Source organism: Phragmites australis, chromosome 2 (assembly GCF_958298935.1).
Source record: "Phragmites australis chromosome 2, lpPhrAust1.1, whole genome shotgun sequence".
Classification (NCBI taxonomy): Eukaryota; Viridiplantae; Streptophyta; class Magnoliopsida; order Poales; family Poaceae; genus Phragmites; species Phragmites australis.
In genome coordinates, this window is record NC_084922.1 from 38,558,439 (window position 1) to 38,583,360 (window position 24,922).

Below are 24,922 nucleotides of genomic sequence, written 5' to 3' on the forward strand. Positions count from 1 at the left end.
TACTCCTGCAAAAGGTTAGTGACAGCAGCAGGCAAAGAGCTAGGTATATCATCAATTGAAAATAAAACCTCTTTGCATACGAAAGCATAGCACAAAGTATCATTATCTTGAATTTCAGCAAGGTCAGATTTAGTAGCAAGCATAACATCACCCTTTAACTTAATGCCTTCGGACCTAGGTGTGTTCTTCTCTTTCTTAGATGGAAAAATAGATTGAGCTACTTGCTGATTTTCATATTCCAAAACACGTTCTTTCTTTTCTTTTTCAGCTAAAGCTTTATCACATTGCACAATTTCAGCAGGTGTCAAAGGAAGCAAAGAGATTTTCTTTCCCTTGTGCATGAGAGAGTATTTATTACTTCTACCATGGTGTGTAGCATCGGTATCAAATTCCCAAGGACGGCCTAACAAAAGTGAACATGCTTGCATAGGCACTACATCAAAATCAGCATAATCATGGTAGGAACCAATAGAAAATGTACTCTCACAGATTGTGTTACCTTAACCTTACTGCTGTTATTGAACCACTGAATGTAGTATGGATGAGGATGTGCACGTGTTGGCAAGGAAAGATTATTCACAAGATCGGAGCTCAAGAGGTTGTTGCAACTCCCGCCATCAATTATGGTACGAACACGTGCATTTTTGACAATGAGGAATGTCTGGAATAGATTATGGCGTTGTAGTTGCTCTGCTTGCCCCATTTGAGAACTCAAAACTCGCTTCACAATGAAGGTGCGTGCTGCATAACTCTCCGTAGTAGCGGTACCACTAATCTCCTCCCCCTCACTATCCATGTCATGATTGACTGCAAGATTAGCTTCAAATGCATATTCATCCTCGACATCACTATGACTAACATATCCACCATCTGCTGTTGCGGAGTATACTCGCTGGTTTGGGCAATCCTTCATGACGTGGCCAATACCTTGGCAGCGACGGCACACAATGCCCGTTGTACGACCCGTGGTAGCTGCACCTGAAGAAGAGCGTGGCATTGGATCCTGCGAAACAGTAGATTTACTCACCTCACGTGATGGTTGTGGTGCTCCTGCTGAACGCGTCCGAGTGTTGAAGGAGGGGGCAGCAGATCGTGTAGATGTAAAAGGGAATGTTGTTGCTTGTCCCGGTGGTACTCGTGAAGTAGATGTACTCCCAAAATTGTTCCGCAATTTCTGCACCTGTTGTCGACCCTGCAGTTCTTTTTCTGCCAAGATAGCAAAATAGAACAACCTATTGGTAGTATTGTAATCTTTATAATCAACAAGGTCCTGAATTTCACGTCTCAACCCGGAGTAAAAATGAATCATGGTATCCTCATCATCCTCTTGTATACTACAACGAAGCATAGCAATTTGAAGCTCTTGATAATAATCATGCACAGATTTAGAACCTTGATTTAAGCGCTGCAATTTCTTTTTCAATTCACGTGTATAATCAGGAGGAATAAATCTATTGCGTATGGCACGCTTTAGTCTAGGCCATGATTCAGGTTCTAAGCCACTAGAAACCAGACCATTCCACCAAATAATAGCATAATTCGTGAACTCACAAGTGGCTAGTCTAACTCTATGCATTTCAGGAACCATATGAGAACTATACTTTTGATCAACCGTCATTTCCCAATTCAAATAAGCATCAGCATCATATGCACCATCAAAAGGAGGCATTGAAAACTTAATCTTAGAATAAGGATCATCGTGACCGTTGCGATTAACATTATTACCTCCATTACCTTGACGACGTTGTTGTTGGCCACGACGTAATTGTTCAGCATGAGGACGTTACTCAGCACGCGCATCTTGCCCAACAAAAACCTCACCATCTTCTTGGTCACCATTATTAGTATCATCATCATCATCATCATCATCATCATCATCATGTGAATGGTCATCATCCTGTGGTGGCTGTCGCAACTCAAGGTCGTTGACTCGCGTGACGAGGTTAGCAATGCTTGTTCTAATGTCTGTCAATAGCCTAATATGATCCTGCAAGGCTTCGTTGAGTTCTTCCTTGGACACACAATCCTTAAAATCCGACGGAGAGCCATCACCTGACATGGTTAGTAGAAAACAAAGGACAACAAATATTATCCCTATCAACTACTAGGTTGTGGAAGGTGGAATCACACACACTCAAGCGTCTTACCACGCTCTTACAAATGTTCTTACTAACACAGCAAGGAGGAACAACCGGTGATGAGTCTAGAAGCGTGGGATGATTGCAAGAGTGAACCTGTTCGGATCAAAGGAGGTGGAGCTTGGAAGGCACAATATGGTAGCAAGGATTAGCAATAATTGTAATCAGAAGAGCAAAGCTAAATAAGTGTCCAAAGTATGAATCACAGTTGCTGGTCTATCTCGTGTCCCTAGTCCTAGCACAACAGCTGAAACAAACCTAAAAAGGATGATCAGAGAAAGACACAGCAAATAGCACAATGATCTGGGTGTTCTCTATGTGCTCCTCTTTTTTGTCTTTTAGCACTAGTAGGAATCACAAAATTTGTTTTTTTTGTATTTTTCTGATATTTTTTTTCTGAATTAGGAGCACACAAGCAACAACCACAGAAATTTTCAGCTCAAACGGATGCAAGATGTGGCCTATAGAAAATCAAGCACGTTCTTTGAAAAAAAATTTCCGAGCCGAATTTGGGAAAAAAAATTTCGGCGAAACCCGACAAAACAGGGAGCAACAGATGTAACTTTTTCTGTAGATGTCCGTGAAAATTTTTTTTGCCTGATTCGGAGTTCGTATGAGAAAGTTATGGCTGTTTTACTGAAGCCCTGTCGAGTTAGGGTTTTTTTTTCAAGCAACTCTTGCAGAAATTGACCTCTTTAAGGTATTGCAAGCAATAGAATCGCGAGATGAACAAGGATGGCAGCGGTGGCAGGGCAATTGATACAAGGCGGCTTGCGACCTATCTAGGGTTGGCGTGGCGGAAAGTAACACAAGGCGGCTCACGGTGGCAAATCGAGTAATGTGGTGGCTTGACTTGTTGGTGAGGATGGTGGCGATGGGATAGCGGCGTGATCAAAACAGCACGGAGCGTTGACTAAAAACCAAGAACACGACTCTAAAACTAGCAACAAGACTCGACCACGGACACAAACTCAACAACGCGCAACTGAAAACAAAAATTGCAAAGGCACAAAGGGTTCTAGGGCAGCGGAAATTGACGGATTTTTTTTTGGCTTTTTCTGGACTCTAGGTAATGAAAAACAAACTAATCTAAAGGGGAAAACGAAATTACCTAACGGGCAACCTGAAAATCTGATACCAGTTGATGAGCAATGTTGGCCTGATCTTCCGATAGGTAGCGATAAGTCGGTGGGTGGAGAACTCGACGTTGATGATCCAAAGGCTTCGACCCGAACAGACCGTCTCCCTTGCAATCACTACACCACAGCTCCGTTGGTTATCAACCGTGTCGCGCGGTTGACCTCGCCAAGAAGGCTCAATCCCTGCAAGCGTACCGAGAACACAAGCAAGAACGTAGAAGATGCAATCTGAAATATTGCGAATTGAATTCAAGCACTCGAGGTCGGGGTTCCACAAACACTTGCGGCGGCCTAGTCGGTCCGGAACAAGAGTGAAAATCTCACAACTGTGTGTAGATCAATATCTAAGCTAAACCCAACCCTAATTAGGATGGCGGCTACTGTATATAAAAGACTAGGGTCGGCTAAGGACCCCTGGACGCGTCCCTAATGGACCCCAACACGATACACGGCCCAACGGCCCAAAAGATGGTGGCGCAACACCCTGACAAATTCTGGACGTCCACTTGTTTCGATGATTCTCGTTGACTCAGAAATAATTTGGATATTGGACCAGTCCCGTTGGAAAGCTTATCTCCTTAGCTTTCCAACCATGTATAGAACGTTGAAAACGGAGTCCGTATGCGTCCTAGGCGACAATTTTAGTGCAGACTGGTCCTGGACTCCGAAACGGACTCGAACTTGATTGGACCTCCACCTTGGCTTGGGCGCCCTTGCTGTTCTTCTCCCGTGTTCCTAAGTAACAATACATCACAATTATTCAGTAGCATCCCATCCTCATCAAAATATAAAGGAACACTAAGGAACGAGCTCACATCATGATTTAGTTGACGTGCACGAGCTCGTGTCAATGGACCTATTGTTGGAGGAATACTCGGTGTGTGTGTATCCGAAAGAGTGATGTCCTCATCAGAGAAGTTTGGAGAAGTCTCCTCGGTTGATATTCAACCGTCGTGGTGGTCGTGGTGGTCTCCCTCTCTTGTCTCTCCCGGTTTTGAGTGGAGGGAGAAGTGAGTGCAAGAGAGAGAAGAGAGGTGATCGATGGGTTTTATGTGGGCATCTTTGAGCCCTGGCAGTCAGACTGCATGTCGAGCCTAGGGATGAAAATCGAGTACCACGGGTATGGGTAGTGCTCACCCATACCCTTACTCGATAGTTTTTTACCTACCCATAGGTATACCCATGGAGGTCCACGGGCGAAGAGTGGCTCTCAACCTATTACACGCGAGTACCCGTTACCAGCAGGTATACCCATTTACCCGCTAGTGAACCATACTTGTCTGACAATCTTTGAAGAAAAATTTCCTCAATTCATGAAAGACAAATTAACAATGCCTTGTTTGCTTCTCCGATCAAACAAAGAAACCACCGATACATACAGTTAGAACTCATGGTTTACACTTAGATTTACTTCGAAAACACCTTATAAATTGCATGCAAAAAGATCCACAAGTGCAGTCAAAGTGTGTCCTGAACTGGTGACTGACAAACCATTTCTATCATCTTACACCCATCTCCCATGCCACTATTAATTCAGCTCAGTTCAATGTGCAGTGGAGGATTGAGTTGGCTCACCTGTCAGACTTGTTTCACAGTAAATGAGTTTCGTGAGTATGGATACACCTTACCCATACCTATACCCATTTACCTGTCGGGTAGTATTTTCTGCCCACAAACGTACTCATGGGTACCAAATGCTACCCGTACCCTACCCTATTCATGTATTTACACGCGGGTTATCGGGATAAATTGCCATCTCTAGTCAGGCCACGTGCAAAAAATTCTCTTTTTCCCCTATTTCTACCAATTCCTTTCCTCTTCCTTCCTAAATGGTTTTGTGCTATCTAAACTACTTTCAAACAATTCACTCATAAGTATATGGTGGAAACACAAGTCGTTTATCGACATAATATTTTCAAAAAGTTCTTGGAATACTTAAAACAAAATCATAAGCATGAAGCATTATATCATGATATATGTGCGTGCTTGATGACTAGGTTAGGGTTTTAAAGTGTGGTAGGTATGGTCAGTGATGATTGTACCGCACCCCTCCAAGCCTTCTGGAGTTGATTTGGACGATCCTCCAAAATAGAACCTGTACCTTAAGTTTTGGGATTGACCCTAAATTTCTTGAGTTTTACTCAATAGATATCTTTTGCACATTAAATGATTACAATTAATATGAAATTGATAAGTAATCAACAATATTCATATGCAAAATTGAAAGGATCTTGATGTCGCCTAGATGGGGGTGATTATGCGTTTTTGAAAAGTTTGTCCCCTTTTTAATAGTTGACCTAAACTAGCAGCGGAAATAAACTAACAGAGTTTTCACAAATGAAAAACCTAAATATGCTAAACTCAACTAGTACACTAACACCATAAAACAATTGTGAAGTATTACAATCCTAGGTGACAAAGATGATTGTCGGAGGATGAACTCCTGTCGCAGGGATCCCGAGAGACCCCTTTTTAGAGATTCGGCCGGGGGATGATCCTGAACGAGTTTGTCTGGGAAATAAACGGGAACGGAAATAAATGCAGTGGCTGGTGGTGGGAGATGATCGACCTAGTGCAAAAAAGATGGGTGCACCGGGTTTTAGACAGATTCGGGCCGCACGGAGGCGTAACACCCTACTCCTGTGTGAGTGCTATATCTTTCCTTGAAGGGAATTCTTCAAGGATGTATCTGGTTACAGGGGTGAGCTGTCTACAGAGAGCTTGAGGCTCTCGTGTTCTAGCTTGGCTTGAGCTTGTTTGTGATGTTCTTCGTCTTTTGATCTGGGCTTCGGGTGCTTCCGGGTTGTCCCTTGAGAGCTTCGGGGTCTGAGGCCGGGGTTTTCGGTCTGTCTTCAGAGAGCTTCCGGATCTGAGGCGGAATGTCTTTATGTGTTCTCCATCCTTTCCTTTTATAGGCGTGCCGACCTTGACTTATCCTGAATGGGAAAGAGGGGGCGCGAGTGCCAAGGCGCCACGGAGAAAGGCGTCATCATTCCGTCTTGGCGAAGTGACAGGGGCGGTGGAAAATTGCGGCGTGCACTCGACCACCCGCCACTGTGGAGGTCCTTCGGCGCCATTAAGAGGGCCCACCGGGCAGCCGCAGAGGTGCCCGGTGCGCCCACCCTGTCTTGTTCTTCTGTCAGGGCAGGGTGGCAGGCGGAGCGCTTCGATTTTGGCAACGTTATCCCGAGGCACCCGGGTGAAACGGGATGGGACCCGTGCATTTAATGGACCCACGCCTCCCCCTGCCAGAGCATGGCAGGGTCTGGCACTAGGGCGTGGGCAGCCGAGAATGTCAGGATGTCAGGCCGCGCGTGCCTGTTAAATGTGGCATTCGGGCCTTTGACTGGCTGACACCTCGACGATGGGACCCTTCGGGTCGTCGAACGATCTTGCGCGAACCTTCAGGGAACCGAGTCCTCGGGGGCTGCCACGTGTAGCCCCGAGCACTCTCTCCCGAGCACTCCGGTGAGTCCTTCGGGGAACCGAGTCCTCGGGGGCTGCCACGCGCAGCCCTGAGCACTCTCTCCCGAGCACTTGGGTGAGACCTTCGGGGAACCGAGTCCTCGGGGGTTGCCACGTGCAACCCCGAGCACTCTCTCCCGAGCACTTGAGGGAGACCTTCGGGGAACCGAGTCCTCGGGGGCTGCCACGTGCAACCCCGAGCACTCTCTCTCGAGCACTTGGGGGAGACCTTCGGGAACCGAGTCCTCGGGGGCTGCCACGTGCAACCCCGAGCACTCTCTCCCGAGCACTTGAGGGAGACCTTCGGGGAACCGAGTCCCGGGGGCTGCCACGTGCAGGCCCGAGTACTCTCTCTCGAGCACTTGGGGGAGACCTTCGGGGAACCGAGTCCTCGGGGGTTGCCACGTGCAGCCCCGAGTACTCTCTCCCGAGCACTTGGGGGAGACCTTCGGGGAACCGAGTCCTCGGGGGCTGCCACGTGCAGCCCCGAGTACTCTCTCCCGAGCACTTGGCCGTTTGGGTCATCGGGGGACTACAGTACTCGGGGGTAGGCGAGGACCCTTCCGAGCACTTCCTTCCCGGTACTTGGACTCTGCAGATCATCGGGGAACTGGGGTGCTCGGGAACCAGAGGCGACGGCCCCGAGCACCTTCCCCCGGGACTTAGCTTCTTCTTATCTTGCAGGGCGGACCTCGCGGGATGGTGACGCGTGGCGGATGGCCGGCCCGGTCTCGGGACTCAGGGACCCCTGGTTCCTGATACACCGACAATGATATTCAATTATAACAAGACATACAAGAACAGAAGAGCTAATTAGATGTTCCGATCCACCGATTGGATATTTCAATTTCAATAGGATGTCCCAATCCACTGATCGAATATTCTGATACAAGTAAAAATGAGCTAGAAAGGATATCAAGAAATTAACTCAATGAAAATACATATAAGCAATTAAATTAATGTATTGCACAAATATAAAGAGATACGGAGACAAATGAGTTGTTACCGAAGTTCGGATATCCACCAATATCCTATGTCTCCATTGAGGAAGTTTAGCCACACTTGATCTGGGTCTCTTTCAACCTTTATTCTCACAAGGTTGCATAATGCACTCATCGTGTGCACTATGACCAACTCCTTTTCCACTACAAAGATGGTGAGTTCCGTTACAACTTTCAGGCTTTCTCATAATCTTCACTTGAGAAGACCACATGTAATCCACCACCAAAGCATCTAGCAGATGGTGCTCTCTAAGAGTATCAAGCTCCCAGATGCACGTTTCACACTAAACCAAGTGCTCAACCATATACAACCAATGCGTCATGTGCAGGCTACTAAAGCACCACACACCTCTTTCTAAACTCACTAAGCCACAAAGGCTTTGGATATCACAAATCAATCTTAGAGAGAGAGAGAGAGAGCATTCAAAGGTGGAACACCAAGTTCCAATACCTCTTAAGCCTTTTCTAGCACCGGTAAAACAACATCCAACCCTACTAAAGGCTTGCGGCTTGCGTCCACGCAAGGAGACAAAGGGGTATAAATACGCTAACTCTAAAAAATAGCCATTGGACAGATTCTGTACTAATTGAAACCCTCAACCTTATGAGTCCCAATGGTTAGATCTGGTACACAGAGCACACTCAGATTTGCTAAAAAGCACATATCGAAATTTCTGATGTATGGATTGGAACATCCAATCCAAAACTAACTCAAACCCAATAACACCATATTTCTGAAAACCAGAGGTTTCGACACATCGGAACTTACATCGAAACTTCCTATCAACACTGCTGACACTCTGAAAAACATCGATAACTTTTGAATCCGATGTCTGATTTCGGTGATCATAGATTTTACGGAAAGCTTATTCAGAGGTACACATCCCAAATAATTGCTTGATCTCAAACACATTATATCAAATGTAGAAATATTTTGAAAACTAATTCGGACACTTTTATCCATTTTATTAAGCTCAATCACCCAAGATTAAACTAGGTACTCCAGTTAACACACTAAACACCACCAGGGTGTTATCATTTGTCGTCACTTTGTTCAGGGGTGTACTTGCCCATATGCTCATAGAGTAGTTACTGTTAACATATTTTTTTCTTTTTAAAAAGCGAGCATCGCCAAATACAATAGGAGGGTATGTTAAATATATCACAAGCATGGGTCTTTACATGCATGAATAGAGGTCCCAATTTTTATTCCGATTACCAAGATGTATGTTTCCACACCACTATATAGGAGCACCACATTCGAGCATCACATTCACACATTCTCGAGTGCACCTTCTTTTACACGGTTATAGGTTTTGTTATTAAAAAAGTCTCACATGTAAAGGTGGACACTAGAATTTTAACCCTATTATTTAAGGTACCGTTTGGTAGGAATTCTGGATTATATTTCTCTTTAGAAAATCGGAGAAACTCCAATGAAACAAGGATTCTGATTTCTGATTCTTGTAAGAACCTAGGAGAAACATTTTTGGGTAAAAAAAAAGTGTTTTCTCACCTGAATCACCTCCCCCTCTCACATACACTCTTTTAGGAATTAGAATCAGCCAATTTACCCAGAGAATTGCACAAAGTGATTTTTATTCACTACAGAAATATTTAGAAAGAAAAAGATCTGAAAATGGAAATTGAAAAATTCGGAGCCCTACCGGACATGGCCTAAAGGTGTGCGACTTGATTACTCCCTCCAGTCGTAAGTGATGTTTTGGTTGCTTGCAGTAAGTATAAATTTTGATCATGAATACCTCGTTACATAATATTTAGTCTTCCAACTTTATAATGTACTACGATAAAATTAGTGATCAAATTTACATTTGAGGGCTATGCTGATATCTAAAATGTCACTTATTCATTACTTTATAGAATACTCTTTCACAGATCATTCCAAGCTAAAAAGTTTCAACAAAACATTTCTTAAATTCATATCTCTACGCAAAAATTCTAGAGAAACAAATATAGCTTTTTTTTCACTTTAGCTTAGGTAAAATAATCAATTTGTCCTTTTTCTTTGTCCCTTTCGAACAATCTTACAGTATTTGAGCTTTTTCATCAACTCCAAAACTAAAGTCAACTGGTTGGTCAATGCCATGCATTCCATCAAAAGAGAACAAGCCACCTTTCAAGCGCACACAGCATGACAATATTGAAAGCATGCTTTGAAATATCTAGGTAGCATGACAACGTTGAAATGCATTAATAACAGTAGCAAATCACCAAACGGAGATACACAACCCAAAAGGAAAGAGAGGAAGAAAAGAAAAGCCAGTCAAACCCAACCACCTCAGCAGCGGAGTCGCCTTCCCTTCCTCCGGTCCTCCCCGGAAACCGTGTCCCCTTCTCTCTCTCTCTCTCTCTCTCTCTCTCGAGATCAACAGCAACAGCGGCGGTCAGAAGCTTCCGTCGCGACAGCCCCCAACCTCCTGCTGGTCTCCCCCTCTCGTAATCCGTGCGAATCCCAAGGCGGCGGCGGAGGAGGAGGAGCGGAGGGGGGCCATCACCCACCACCCATGAGCCTCGCTGGCTCCGCCCTGGAGGCGGCGCTGCAGGCGGTGGGGCGCGGCCTCGACGCCGCCGGCGACCACCGCCTGCTCTACTGCAAGGGCGCCGGGAGGCTCGTGGCTCTCGACGAGGCCCGCGCGAGGGACCTCCCCTTCAGCGGCGGTGGCGTGCTCCCGGGTGTGCCCCCTGACGTCGAGGTCGAGCAGTACCGCGGCAGCCCCGAGCGCGTCCGCCCCGCTTCCCCCAGCGCTGCCGCTGACGAGCCCTTCGTCTGCAGCTTCCAGAAGGTGAGGGGATGCTCCCGATTGGGAACTTCCGATCGGATCGTGTGCGCGTATGGTGCATGCCGTGTTCAGAGTTCTGTTCTGTTTGTTGTGGACTTCTGATGCGAATCCTAGTCTCCTAAGGTTTGCAGCCAATTTCTTCGCCGTATCTGACCGTGATGCGTTTGTTGGTAGATGGCTGAGCATTTCAACAGGAAGTCAGGCTTGGTGGAGACAGTACCGCTGGGTTCCTTCAACTCACTGTTCAGCTTCACTGGTTCCTGGAAGAATGACGCAGCAGCTACGAAGGCCCTTGCGATCGATGGCTACGCCGTGCCTCTGTTTAGAGTGAAAATAACAAGTTCCGAGCTGACTCTGCTTGAGAGCATCAAGCGCGCGATTCCATATAGTTGGGATCCATCAGCATTGGCTAGGTCAGTAGGTAATCTCTTTATTTGATACTGTTATCAGGATCCATTTCAGTTTCCCCATACTGTATAACTCTTTGTCTAGTTCTTTACCTTATAAGCCGAGGGCCACTCTTGTTTCACTTCCCTGCAGCTTTATTGAGAATTACGGCACACATATTATTATTTCTGTTACTGTTGGTGGCAAGGATGAAGTATACATAAAGCAGCATTCGTCATCCCAATTGTCAGAGCTGGAGTTCAAAAATTATGTGAGGGAAATTGGGAGGGAAAGATTTTCAGATGCGGAAAACAAGTCAAATGCGACTCCTATCAATTACAGTGAGAAGGTTAGCGAATTCCTTACTGCCCTTGCCATCTTAAATCAATTAGAGTGAGCTTTTTTCTTCATCTGTGATGTTCAATAATAACAGAAGCTTGTCAAGACTATCTTAATTGGTTTGCCTGGATGGTGGTGCAACTATGTGTTTACAAGGCTAATTTCTGTAGTATGGCTATTTTTATAACACAACCTCTAGTAAATTACTAGCTGTTGTTAAAAAACGATTACACTCAATGAAAGAAGATAGTAGCATGCATCTGTGCATTCATTAGCAACAACAGGAATTGTTGAGCGCGCGAGGGAGGAGGGTCATATAGCATAACATAGTAGTATGATACTATATTTCGTTGGCTTGCTAAGTAAGGGTCATTTATCGCCAAGAACCTACTCCCCATCAGAATCGCCCTCTTCAATTAGTACCACACAAACTTCCTAATCCCTAGCACACCTTGATCCAAATACAATAACACCAGCTGCATCACCAATAAGGCAATAACAACAAGTTACACTGATGAAACTGAATCTAGCTTTGTAGATGGGACTCTTCTCACCGGCACCTGAACTGCCCAGTGTGCTAGCGTAGCGGTTGGGTAAAAATTCCAGCATCGCTGCCACCACCACCACACACCCCCCCCCCCTCTGTAGCTGCCAATAGATCCTTATTCTAGGAATCTAGCATGTATATGCAAACATGATTAATACAATAATACTTTATTCTCTACAGGATATGACAGTAATATTCAGAAGGAGGGGTGGTTGTGATCTTGTTCAGAGTTTTAGTGATTGGAAAGGAACTGTTACCTCGGCACCAGATGTCATAGGCATGACATTTCTCCCAATTGTCTCTCTTGTTGATGATATACCTGGAAAGAAGCACCTTGCTCGTGCCGTTGATCTATACTTGACATGTAAGACATGCTTCTTGTTCCTTATTCTGTCCATACAGCACATTTGTCATCTCAAATATACATTTTTTAATGCCCTGAGTTATTTCCACTGTTGATTATATTATATTACCAAATTCTCTTAGCACTTTGACTCCTGTTTGGACCAAAATGTTTTAGTATGGGTAATGTTTTCATGATCAACACTTGTACCTCAAAGTCATGAAGTGTGATGTGACAAAAAAAAAAATACATTAGTGAGGCTTTACAAAAGTAGAGCTGTTGAGAAATCCTATAATCTTATACAAATCATTCCCTATATGTTTCCTTTACAAAAGTAGCGCTTTAAATACATTTGTATGTTTCATCTGTCAGAGAGTAGGATACTTTTCTTTGCTTGTTTACTGCTGCAATTAAATGTTAACACATTATGTGATATCTCCTCAGTTATGCTGTTTTGATACGTTTTGTTCTCCAGACAAACCTCCAATTGAAGAGTTGCAGTACTTCTTAGATTTCCAAGTCCCACTAGTTTGGGCTCCAGTACCACCAGGTATTGCTGGTCACCATAGGAAGGAACCTGTCTGCCCGTCACTTCAGTTTAGTTTGATGGGCCCAAAGCTCTTCATCAGCACAGAACAGGTAAAGGCTACCCCTTTGATCTAAACTTATGAGTATGATGATTCCTTTTTCAAATTTTACACCAGACAGGTTAATTTAATTGTTCTCATCAAATCCTATCTTGTATTATCTGAGTGTGTGAGGCAAAAAATAGAGTCAGAAACATTTTTCTACTGCTACATATAGAAGAAAATGAGTAAATTGAGAAGGGGTACAACAACTTGCAAGGTGGGTGTATTCAGGTCACATAACATGACCATTGCTCAAATGAGTCACTAGTCTTATTTAAGTGGTGCATGGCAGGTCCCTGGATGGGCTACTGTATGTGATTTGACCTGCCATGCACTACTTAAACAAGATCATTGACCTGATTGAGCAAACCTCAAGTTATGTGACCTGAATGCACGCACCACGCTACTTGTTGTCCCTATGGTGCATTTTACTCTGACAAAACATTGGCATTTCGTAGCTCCATTGCAACTTGCTACAAAATATTATAGTTTAATTATTCAAGCCTTATAACCTCAAAATGGTAGATAAAATGCAGAGAAATTAGGGGAGTTCTACTTTGCTTTGGGGCTTTGAAATAAATGTTTAAGATGATAAACTGCGGAGAACAATGGAAAGACATGCTAACTTTGAGTGAGACAAATGCAGATCTCTGTTGGACGTAGACCGGTCATTGGACTCAAGCTGTGTTTGGAAGGAGCCAAACAGAATCGCCTAGCTATTCATTTGCAGCACCTTGGCTCATTACCGAAAATATTCCTACCACATTGGGACTCACATATCACAATTGGACCTCCAAAATGGCAAGGCCCTGAAGAGCAGGATAGCCGATGGTTTGAACCAATCAAGTGGAAGAATTTTGCTCATGTCAGCACTGCGCCCATAGAGTACACTGAAACAAATATTACAGACCTATCTGGTGTTTATATTGTTACGGGAGCACAATTTGGAGTGTGGGATTTTGGTGCAAAGAGTGTTCTCCACCTTAAACTCTTGTTCTCCAGAGTTCCTGGGTGCACAATTAGAAGATCAGTTTGGGACCACAGCCCATCAAGCTCTTCGATTCTTAAAACAGATGAATACTCATCATCCTCAAGTGATAATGCTAAACTTGTGAAGATAGTTGACATGACAGAGACATTGAAGGGCCCGCAAGATGCACCTGGCCACTGGCTGGTCACAGGAGCTAAGTTGGGTGTCGAGAAGGGAAGGATTCTTGTGCGTGCAAAATACTCCTTATTGAATTATTGACCAAAATGTTTAAAGCATTCATTCACTCACTCTACTATGACGCACCGTTTTTAAAGATAGCATTTGTTCTTTTGTTCCTCATGTATTGCTCTCCTTCCTCATGTAACATGATGTGGATCTATGTTTCTTGTTGATGCGATGAGTAAAGAAGTTTCATGCTTCTTCTTGTTCATGCGGTGGTGGGTAAAGTAGCATCAAGATGTTTATGCCCAGTTCAAAAGTAATTGATCATGCCTCAATTAATCTCTTCGGCAGTCATCGCAGAGAATGATGTACTTCCGTTGGTCATAAATACATATCATTTTAGTTAAGGTATCATCTCCAATACAAGCTTTGATTTGTATTAGGATATATTTATAAAATCTATTGAATTTATGATATTATGAAAGCATTTTTTAAGATAAATCTACACATGATTTTAAGGTTTCTAAGTAAAAATATTTTGAAAACTATTGTTAGTCAAAGTTCTAAAAATTTAACCGAATCTTTTCAAAACGACATGTATTTATGACCGAGAGGGTATTTTATGAATTTTGCATTGGAGTTTTGCCCTTTGAAATATGTCAGCCGAATATAATTTGTAACAAAGTGCTAACAGTTCGGTGATGTTCATCAAATTCGATGCAAGTAGTATCTGGATGAATTCTTGCGTTTGGATGGAATGGTTGAAGTTTGGAGCACATATCATCTTTAACAGAATGGCCCAGTGTATGGTTATCGCATATGTTTGGCAAAATTTTAAGGTTCAATTGCTGATATGGAATATAGACTTCTTCAAGTTTGTCCGCCACTGAAAGCTTTGCTTGATTACTCGACGCGACGGTTGATTTGAACAATCATACTGCCTGTGTGGACCAACAAATACAACAGTGTTTGTTATCGTTCTAGAGCTTGCCTGTCTGTTACATCGAACGTGTCAAGAAGAGGAAACGGTTATAAAAGATCATAGGCATGGTCACAAATGAGTCGCTGTTCTTTCCAAGGGAGAAAGTAGTGAGCCATTGTACATGACACATGTACATACAAGAACTGTGCTCTTTGCTGCTGCTTATAGCTTGCTTAATTAATCGAGTCGATTGTTTAAGTTACGCGAATAATCATACTGTTTTGACTGGATCAAGATATTCATCATCTTTTGTAATATGTTTAATTAATCGAGAAGTACAACAATATGATAAAACAGCATTAAAAAAGCATCATGATGACTCAGTGTAGAAAGATATCTAATCGTATTTGTTATGCCACAGTTAAATAATAAAAAATATAATACAATCGAAATATAAGGGGTAGGATCTAGCTGGAACTAATCTCAATACAAGATGAACGGACGGGGAAAAGGACGTGTTTATCCATCTGATCTTGTGGACGTAAGGTGATGCTTCCAAATGGAACAAATGTAACAAGTAGGAGAAGACCCTACTGTTCCATCAAAAAAAAAGGAAGCCGCCGTTGACGTTGACTTCTTTTCCCTTTCCCTGCCCATTTGCAAATCCTCTGACCTTCTAAACCTTTACAGAAAGCTAAGCTGAACTGACGCAAAAGGATTTTTCTTCTGACTATGCTATTTTAATTTGTGCACAGTAATTTAGCAACAGAAATATGCAGGGTACAGGCTTGGTGAATTCTCAAGATTCTTCCTGCTTCCTTCTGAGCTCTGACTTGGTGCTTCCGCAGGTCGGCAGGGACATTCTTGTTGTCTCCGTGGAATGTGGATTAGTTTGATTGTGCTGTCGAGCAAATTCCAACCAACGCCGTTCCTTCGTTGCATGTGACAAGCAATTCTCCAATGAAATGTCACACTCCCAGATACTCTCTGAACAATTTATGCGGTTTGATCAGCTTCAGCGATGAACGCACATGGCGTCATTTTCAACTTCGTAGAAGTTCCCTTCATACTGAAGTTGACATGTGATGTGATCGCGAACAAAGGAATGAAATATCCGATCCTTGAAAAACACAGCTGTGGATGTTTCCTTGGAGAGCCTACTATGTACGCAACAGAACATCTGGAGTTCTGGACAAAGTATCAAAGGTAACAGCTTATGCAAGGGTTAGTAAACAAATCAATGTGATTAATTCTTATGTTCACTGGGTTTGCTAAGTTCTAATCCACTATCTGGCAACTGTGGTTGTACACACCCACCAAGTTGTACTAAAGAATTCGACGAACTCCACATCCAATGGTCGTATCTATCGATAATTTAACAAAAGCAAACAATGTAAAGAGAATATCCTAGGAGGACTCGTTCGTCCAGCATGCTTTTTAGATGGTTTTGCATTTGCACCTTCTGAGTTCTATCTGTCCAGCTTAGATAGTTCTTGGCCAAAATGGAAGCTTGTTTTCTCCCTGTCATTTCCAACTTCCCATCGTGCCAATGTTCTCACTCGAAAGGCAACTCACAAGGGTGTGGATATACATGTTATCTCGTATGTTCGTCCCTCTTAACTTATATTCATCTATCCATACTTTAATTCTCTTATCCGCCATATAATTTTTCACCTACCTCTTCTATAAGAATTAGAGATGAGCGTAGAGCGATTTATAAATCAATTTTAGTTTAACTCAATCAACTAGTTATTTTAATTAGATTAAAGTAAATAATTAATTAAATTATACTAGAATAGATTTATAAATATCAATTGATGTTTTATATCTATCTCTAATATAAATCACAATGTAAATAAACAGTTTTAATAACTTGTATGTGTAGGACGGCTGAAATTTTTTCCCTCCTCGTTTTGCTACCCAGGCCAACCTAAACGAACTTGGGCCGGACCGGTTTTACCTAGGCCAAGAGCCCACCCACCCGCTAAATGGCAAACCCACCACGGCCACCATTTCGCCACCGCTTCCTTCCCCGATGCCGTCGTCGACGATCCGGAGCATCTCCATCACAGTGTCCGACGACGACGGCGCCACGGCGCCGGCGGCGCCGGCCCCCCTACGAGCCCGCGCCGGACGGAGGAAGGTGGCGCGCGGCCTCGGGCAGCGGGCTGTCCGGCTGGTAGCGCGGTGGTGGCCCGTTCTCCTGCTCCTCCCGGCCGTCGCGCTGCTCCTCTTCGAGGCCTCGCGGCTCCGCGCCTCGCCCACGGCCCCCGGCCCGCCCGTCTCCAGCCTCGGACGGCTCGACCCGACCACGCGCCTCGTCCGTGGCGTGCGCGAGCGTGAGTCCCCCCTGAGGCTCTGATTCGATCTACGCATAGCCTGCTCCCAATTTTCCCTGGCCCTAGTGGTTACAAATGATGGATTGCGAAGGATTTCGCGACATGGCACAACAGGAACCGATTGTTATGGTAAATTAATTGGTAATGCGAGTGTCGTTCGGCGCAGTATACTGTGCTTATGTTTTTGCAGACCACTGTTTTTGCACAATTCATAGGGTAGACCATGGCAATTGGACTGAACATTTTAGATCTTACGTACCTGTGGGTAAAGCAAAGCTAAATTCAATGGAATAGGAGTATGAAAGTGCTTATACACCTTTTGCTGTGACCTATTAGTCAAATCGTCTGTCTCGATTGATCGTTATGACAAATCACGGAGCACATAGTGCTTCAAATTTGCTGTGCTCACTGACTATTACTAGATCAATCTTTTTTATTAAGTAAGATTCTCTTGGTTTGGGAACTACTGAGTTTTGAGCTCCTTTCCTAGTTCAAATATGTTAGTACAATTAAAAATTAAGCAATGACACGATTAGTTTGTGTTGTTGATATTGACAGCTTGCTTGAAGCTCCTTAGTCCCAAAAGTTTAGCAAATTTGGCATTTCCTGAAGGCACAGGACTTGATTATCTGGTGAAGACGATCATATACAAGTCTGATGATGACGACTATGACACATACCGCTCTGAGGCAGACTCTACATATTTACTGCAGCATGCAGAAGCATCAAGGTTTAATTTGTTTACAGGATTTCAGACACTTACTGAAAGAGAAGATGGCTTCAAGGTTTTAATGCTAACTGTGTGTACTATTTTGCTATCAGAAAACTGTGCTACCTTGGACATGTTTAATGTGTTTTCCATACTTCTGCAGGTGAATGGGACTGTTAATGTGCACTGCGGTTTCTACAGCGACAATGGTGGCTTCAAAATGTCTGATGAAGACAGGAGATACATGAGAGCTTGTAAAGTTGTTGTGTCTACCTGCGCATTTGGTGGTGGGGATGATCTGTATCAGCCTATTGGAATGACCAATTCTTCTATTGGCAGGGTACTCCAGCCTCAAAGATTTTCAGAAATGAGCATCAGAGTAAACCATCACATTCAGTGATTAAATGTGATTTTGCATGGTCGTGCTGTAAAACAGGTTTGCTACGTGGCTTTTTGGGATAAGGTGACACAATCAACTCAGGAAGCTGAAGGAAAGATAATAGGTGACAACGGCATGATAGGAAGGTGGCGTATCATTGTTGTAAAGAGCGTCCCTTTTGTGGATCAACGATTAAATGGAAAGATACCAAAGGTAAAATACTAACAATTATATAATCCATCCTTTGTACAGATTTTTATGTACTTCCAACAACTTGTAAGTTTAATCTGACTGTGATTTTTTGTTTTTGTGTGGTAACTTTCCTTGTGGTTATTCATATAGAGGAACCTCAGTGAAGTAATTTTCTGCTGTTACCATCAAACTTTCCTTTGCCTTGCATTTTATTTCTAGGATTGCACAACAGTGTATATTTTCTGATAGTAAATCACTTAACATGATTTTTTTTGCAGATGTTGAGTCATCGTCTTTTCCCAGAAGCAAGGTACTCCATTTGGGTGGACTCTAAATACCAATTTCGTAGGGATCCTATAGGAGTGCTCGAAGCTCTTCTTTGGAGGACAAACTCTACCTTTGCTATTTCTGAACATGGAGCACGGAGTAGCATTTATGATGAGGGGAAAGCTATTGTTCAAAAGCACAAGGCTACTCCTGAAGAAGTAGAGGTGCAGTTAACTCAGTATCGTCAAGATGGTATGCCAGATGATAAAAGATTACACGGATTGAAAGGTCAGTGTTTGATTTGTTTCGAAGAAATTTATCGTTGCACATGCTGAATATTTTCTCCAAGCTCTGTATTTGCTGTGTGAAGCACGGTTGATATGATGACATCGTTTGTTTCATTTCAGCTTTAGCTGAAGCCTCTGTTATTGTGAGGGAGCTCACCCCTGGAACGAACCATTTCATGTGTGCTTGGTTCAATGAAGTGGTCCGCTTCACATCTCGGGATCAACTCAGTTTTCCATATGTTTTATGGCGTCTAAATATGCCCGGAATCAGCATGTTTCCTGTATGCACTCGCAGGGACCTTGTCAACAGTTTGGGTCACACAAGGAAAGTAAAACCTCTTACACAGATGAACTCAGAGTCTTCTGCCTCATGACATTATTTTCCTCATTCATTTGCTGATAGTCAACTAACCGTTGATTTACGTGTGGTTCTAGTCCTTGACATCTCTTGATCCACAATTTTGTTGTAAATTATTCTTTTCATTTTCCTCTAAGAATCATGACTTGTACATGGACCTGAACCTGATACACATTAAGCTGGTACTTTAACTGCATCTACCTGTAAAAATATCGTTTTCTTTGGTAAGAATAAAAATATTCCGCCTTTACTTTTTACTAATATGTGAATGTGCAAGTGTAACATGTGAATTGTGATTCTTCGTGTGCATTGATCTTTTTCTTTTTGGAGAGAGTGCATGGATAGTTGTGAAAATATCGTACTTATCTTTTGTGCTCGGGAGTACTGGAGTAGTTCTCATCTCTGTGATAAATGTAATTTGTATTCCGGTTTTCGCTTTTTAAGATCCACATTTCTGGTTTTATCGGCCTTTCTCTTGGGCCCAATCATGTTGAGCCGAAATCCCCAGTAATGTACTCTAGTTTTCACAGGTTAACTTTTGGAAGGACCCTAGTCAGTGATAAATGCGATGCTTGATCTGAATTGTCGTCGTGATGTTCTAATGTTCTAATGTACAGTTACCTGATGGCGATGATAGTTTGTTGCGGAAACTAAGGGTGTGGGTGGTCGCTCGAATGAAGTTTCGTAGAGTTATATTGAATAAACAAATTGGGAGGAAGTATGTTGAGTGGTGTTATATATGTTGATAAGTAGATTGTTTGTTTGGTTATATCTGAGGCCGTATGAGCGGATGAAATGTGAAATGAAAAATGGGTCTGTATGAGCGGATGTAAGAGTTGAAATTGTGATTGGTTACCTGTATGAAAATAATTTTGTGATATTGATAGGTGGATCCGTCTGTATGAGCGGATACAACAGTCAGGATTATGCAATATATGTGCATTCGTTTATGCAGACGAAAATATTAGATATAAGTAACCAAACACGTTTTTTCTTGAAATTATACACATGCTCATATACGTCAAGGAAAATGTAGGGAACCAAACATACCTTAAATGAGGATTGACAAATTTCTGATTCATGGACCCCTATAGTAAGCGTTTGAAGCTAGCACTTGAGTTGCAGTACGACAGCAGAGAAGCACTAGCATTCAGCTCTGGTGGATGCGAACACCTAGTCTCGCCACCATTTTCTGTGGAGCTGTGAAAGGCTCTGTATCGCAGATTAGTTTTTGATTATGTTCATAATTGAATTGAGCTACCTTTAAGATCAGGTATCGAACATAAAATAAGATACATGATGTATACAGATTCATGCCTTCGAAGAGGAGTAATACCCTACGCCCCGTGTGCTATATATAGATTGTCTCGTACAAGCAAGGTGGCTAGATCTATTACAATGAAGTAGATCAGATTTAAACTAATTTATGGTTGAAGTCACCGAGTATCTCCAAAACTAAGGTCTTAGTGCTTGCGTCAAGTTGTGTAGGTGTGGATCTGTTATGAGTTCTCCTGGGGGTCATGGCGCCGCTTTAGTCCTAACCGTACTTGATAGTGAGTCATTCATATTATCGGTCAAAGCAAGGCAGTCGAATCCAGCTTAGATACTAGTCTTGCACAAGTCGGTTAACCCGATTGAGACCTTTCTAGTATAGGCTTTCATGATCTTCGGGCATACTTTGCTCCACATATTCAGATTCACAATATCTGGAGGTATCTATCAGGTATATAGTGTACCCTATCCATATGTAGTATACTCCTTATGCGTATATACTCTATATTTAGATATTCAACAATAGCTTCCTAACTCTGCTCAGCAAGTAGGATTTCCACAATTGCCTACAAAAGTATTGCCAAGCCCAAACTTGGTCGAGTGAGGTAGATCAAGCTTGTAGTCGAAAGAATCGAGCAAGGAAAGTCATGTTCTGAGTATCTAGTGGAAATACTATTAGGTCGAATGCCCCGCCGTTGTCCGCACTCGAGACTCCAAAAAAGCTTGAAAACTCAACTTCTCGACATCCGTCTCTTAGTAGAGTTAAAAAAATCTTCAAAATTTGAAACGCTAGGTATAGGCGTATTTAATGCACTCGGATGGGTGTGTAGAGATTCACACGATGTCATCATCCCATCTTTCACGTAGAACGAGACTCCACAGTAACGGGAGCATTTACCAAAGTAAATGTTAATTACCAGGCTATTTATCATTACAAATCTGGAATGTAGCTATTCTTCATCCTCTCGGCATCAGTCCCTGCTTCAAGCTCTCACCTTTCTCTGCTCAAGCTCACGTCGTCACACAGAAAATCTTGATCATGGCTTCCAACCTTTTCGGGAACGCTACCTCTCCTTCCTCATCTGAGAAAGAATCCAACTTGAAGACTGCTAACGTATCCCTCAAGCAACTAGACGAGATGAGGCTCCTGACCGAAGCCTGGATGATCTCAATGATGCAAGAATCGAAGCTCTAGGAACTCGAAGGCGAATGAATCATTTCTCCTCGTAATCTGGCCAATTGGAGGCCGACATCGGGTGAGGAATTCCCATCCTGCTAGTTTGATGATGAGATTGTGATTTTTTAATCCTTTTTTCACTGTGGTTTTAATGTTTCCCCTTCCAAGTTTCTCTTCAATATACTCGACTATTACCAAATTGAGCTCCAACACTTGAATCCAAACTTTATCACTATGCTTAGTGTCTTTGTCCATCTGTGCGAAGCCTTCCTTTGCATCGAATCAAACTTGAACTTGTTCTAGTTTTTTTATCATTTGAAAAGGAATACTGAAAATAAATGTGTCGGAGGTTGTCGTTTCCAACTGCAAATCAGAATGGAGAATTCTTATATCCCAGTTGCTTTATTCTCCTCATGGCAAAAAGATTGGAAAAAACTCTAGTTTTATGTCCCCAACCCCAACCCAGTCGCCTCTCCATTAGTTTATATGGGTCTCCAGCCCCACCCAAATTCGTCCTGGTCGAAGAAGCACCGCGAGCTCGACCATACTGTCCACTATGTCAAGAAAATTGGCGAACTTAGGTAAAGTGGCTTAACCGGGTGGCATATGGCCAAAGATTTCATTAGTCAAAGGTGAAGTCCCTCGAAAGCACAGGATCACTTCGCTTGGGATTATGCTAGAGATAATGATAGCTTCCGAGGCGCGATCGGATGTAAGATTTGGCTTAGCATTTTACCTCTCCTGTAGCTGCAATCGAACTCTTTCGAGTGACTCCTTTTTCCTTCATCCTTGTCCCTGTAGGACACCAATGCTCGACTAAGCAAACTATTTGCTGAAGAGGCACATCCATGCTCTGGTCAGCCTTACTCCCTCAAGGATCCTCGATGAGAATTTGCTCGGATTAAGGAAACAATATTGATGATTGTTTATTCGACTTGATTTGTCTTTTTGATTTCAGGTTCTAGCTCTCCATCAAGAGGATACTCCCTCCTATGGCGCCAGCGGCATGGCGAAAATGCTGATTAGTCACAATGCCGAATGGTCTCTTCGATCCAAGAGATCAGCCTCGCCATTCGACCCACCGCCCCTCAAACTCACCTGGGGAAAGAATCAACTGGTATTAAAATCGAGTTCTTCAATGACCACTTGTTCATCTGAAACTCTGACTATCGACTATATACCAACTGACGACTGGTCTGTACGGGTGGCTTTTTTCTATGAACAACTGGTGCACCCTCTCAATCGCCTCCTTGAGAGACCACTGCGCCTGATGACTCAGTAAAAAGGTGAATCTTTTCAAGTTATCATCCTTTTGTTGCTCATTCTTTTTAAGGCTTCACTTGATAATTTCAGTTTGATGATGTTTTATTGCAGGCAATGGCTTCTTTAGCTTCATCAGACTCCCTGGTTATCCCTTCAACCCAACCAGTCCCATCTACTGGTGCGATGAGGAAGAAAGTCACCATCAAGAGGCAGAAGTTGAACATTATCTCACGCATCCCAATCGCTAAAAGGTTTTGCTTGAACAATTATCTTGTCTTGTAGTCTTCTTTTTCCTTCCTTATGCTACTAATGGCATACCTTCCTCCTCGGAGAAGACAAAAGAGCAGACGACGAACAGTTCATCTAGTTAGCTGGTTCCAACCTCTCCAGTCTCATCACCCCCGCTTCCTTGAGTAGAAAAAACTTCCACAGATGTACCTAAACCAAGCCTATAGCCCAACAAAGCTAAGACCCGATATCGACCTCAACTGATGATCCTTGGGAAACGCTCGAGGATCTCCTCAAGGCTGCAAGTGCCCAAGTAGCTGTTGCCAAGGCTCGGTACACGGCGATCGATCACACTAGCCATCGGAAGGCTCTCGAGGAGAAGGATGCCCTGCTAGTAGCTTGCCACAAAAAGATTAACAGTCAGTTTACCTACTAATCACTAGTATATGATCCGAACGCCAGATAATTGATACTGAATTGTTTTCGTTTGCTTTCTTAGCTCTCGAAGCCAACTTGAGGATCCAACTCGATGTTGTTGCTGAGTCAATAAAGATCCACAAGGATGTAAATCAACGAGAAGAACTTATAGGTGCTTTGAAAAAAGCAGAAGTTGATCGAGACGCCATGGCTGCCAAGCAGGACAACATTACTACACACGAGATGTTGTGATTTTTGCGCTTTCGAATATGAAGAAACGGACCCTCAATCTCATTTCTTCTTGATTCTGCAACTTTGCTCGTTTGTTGTAGGCCCTCGGCGACCATTGTGACCACCCCCCTGATGGTGCCCCGACCTGATACCCCGGCGCCTCTGCCAGCGTTGGCTTTGCCCCTCGGTGTATCGACGGCGGCTCCAGGTCCCACAGGCTCGGTCGAGGAGTCTGTTTTGACTCCTGACTTGCTCTCGTGGGTCGGCTGTTTCCCGACCACCGTCCGCAAGCTGGTCGAAGAGGAGACAGCGACCAGCAGATGCGCCGAGCTGGAGAAGCAGCTGGCCGAGATGTAGCGGAGGTGCGACGAGCTCTCCCAAGAGAAATCCGCGCTGGCCACCGAGCACTCCCAGCTCAAGGAGGATGAGCGCACTACCCTCAACATTCTCCGGGAAGCCTTCGGAGCGCTGGCGGATCCCTTGGGTAGCCTCGGGCTGGGGGTGATCGAGCCGAAGGATGACCGCACCGCCCGAGCCTGGGCCTACGCCCTCCGGGTCCTTGTGGAGCACTTCTCTGAGCTCCCTGCCACCCTGGTGTTGAGAGGCGCGGAGGACGTCTCGCAGGCAGTGAGGGCGATCGCGGAGTATATCTTCCGATGCTACCGCAGTCGTGACCCCAACTTCATCCTGGACTTGGTTCGGGAAGGGGCCGCAATTGCCAGACCAGAAGCCGAGGAGAGACTTCAGTGGGAGTGCTAGGGGGCGATGGACTATGTTATGTTCATCTTCCAGGTGGAGTCCGCTAAGGAGTAAAAAACTTGATTGTAACCTTTGTTATGTAACATTTTTTGAATGGAGCCCGCACACCTTTGTTTCCTGACAAGATTGTGTCATTTTGGTCGTAGAGTTCCCAGAGAGTCCGAGTCTTCTGCCCGAACC

The 24,922-nt window shown here is 43.8% G+C and overlaps 2 protein-coding genes across 2 annotated transcripts; both read left to right on the forward strand.

The window, feature by feature from the left end:
* The first annotated feature begins 9,981 nt into the window (after window positions 1–9,981).
* Window positions 9,982–14,205, forward strand: LOC133908736 (MACPF domain-containing protein CAD1-like). The gene is made up of 6 exons (XM_062350877.1): window positions 9,982–10,547; window positions 10,719–10,957; window positions 11,085–11,280; window positions 11,998–12,181; window positions 12,636–12,799; window positions 13,436–14,205. Exons 1-6 carry the CDS (start codon window positions 10,269–10,271, stop codon window positions 14,036–14,038), a joined length of 1,665 nt encoding a protein of 554 aa, XP_062206861.1. The 5' UTR covers window positions 9,982–10,268; the 3' UTR covers window positions 14,039–14,205.
* A 2,491-nt stretch (window positions 14,206–16,696) lies between these two features.
* Window positions 16,697–19,658, forward strand: LOC133908737 (probable hexosyltransferase MUCI70). The gene is made up of 6 exons (XM_062350878.1): window positions 16,697–17,203; window positions 17,762–17,988; window positions 18,076–18,252; window positions 18,349–18,504; window positions 18,762–19,038; window positions 19,158–19,658. Exons 1-6 carry the CDS (start codon window positions 16,900–16,902, stop codon window positions 19,409–19,411), a joined length of 1,395 nt encoding a protein of 464 aa, XP_062206862.1. The 5' UTR covers window positions 16,697–16,899; the 3' UTR covers window positions 19,412–19,658.
* The last annotated feature ends 5,264 nt before the right edge of the window (window positions 19,659–24,922 follow it).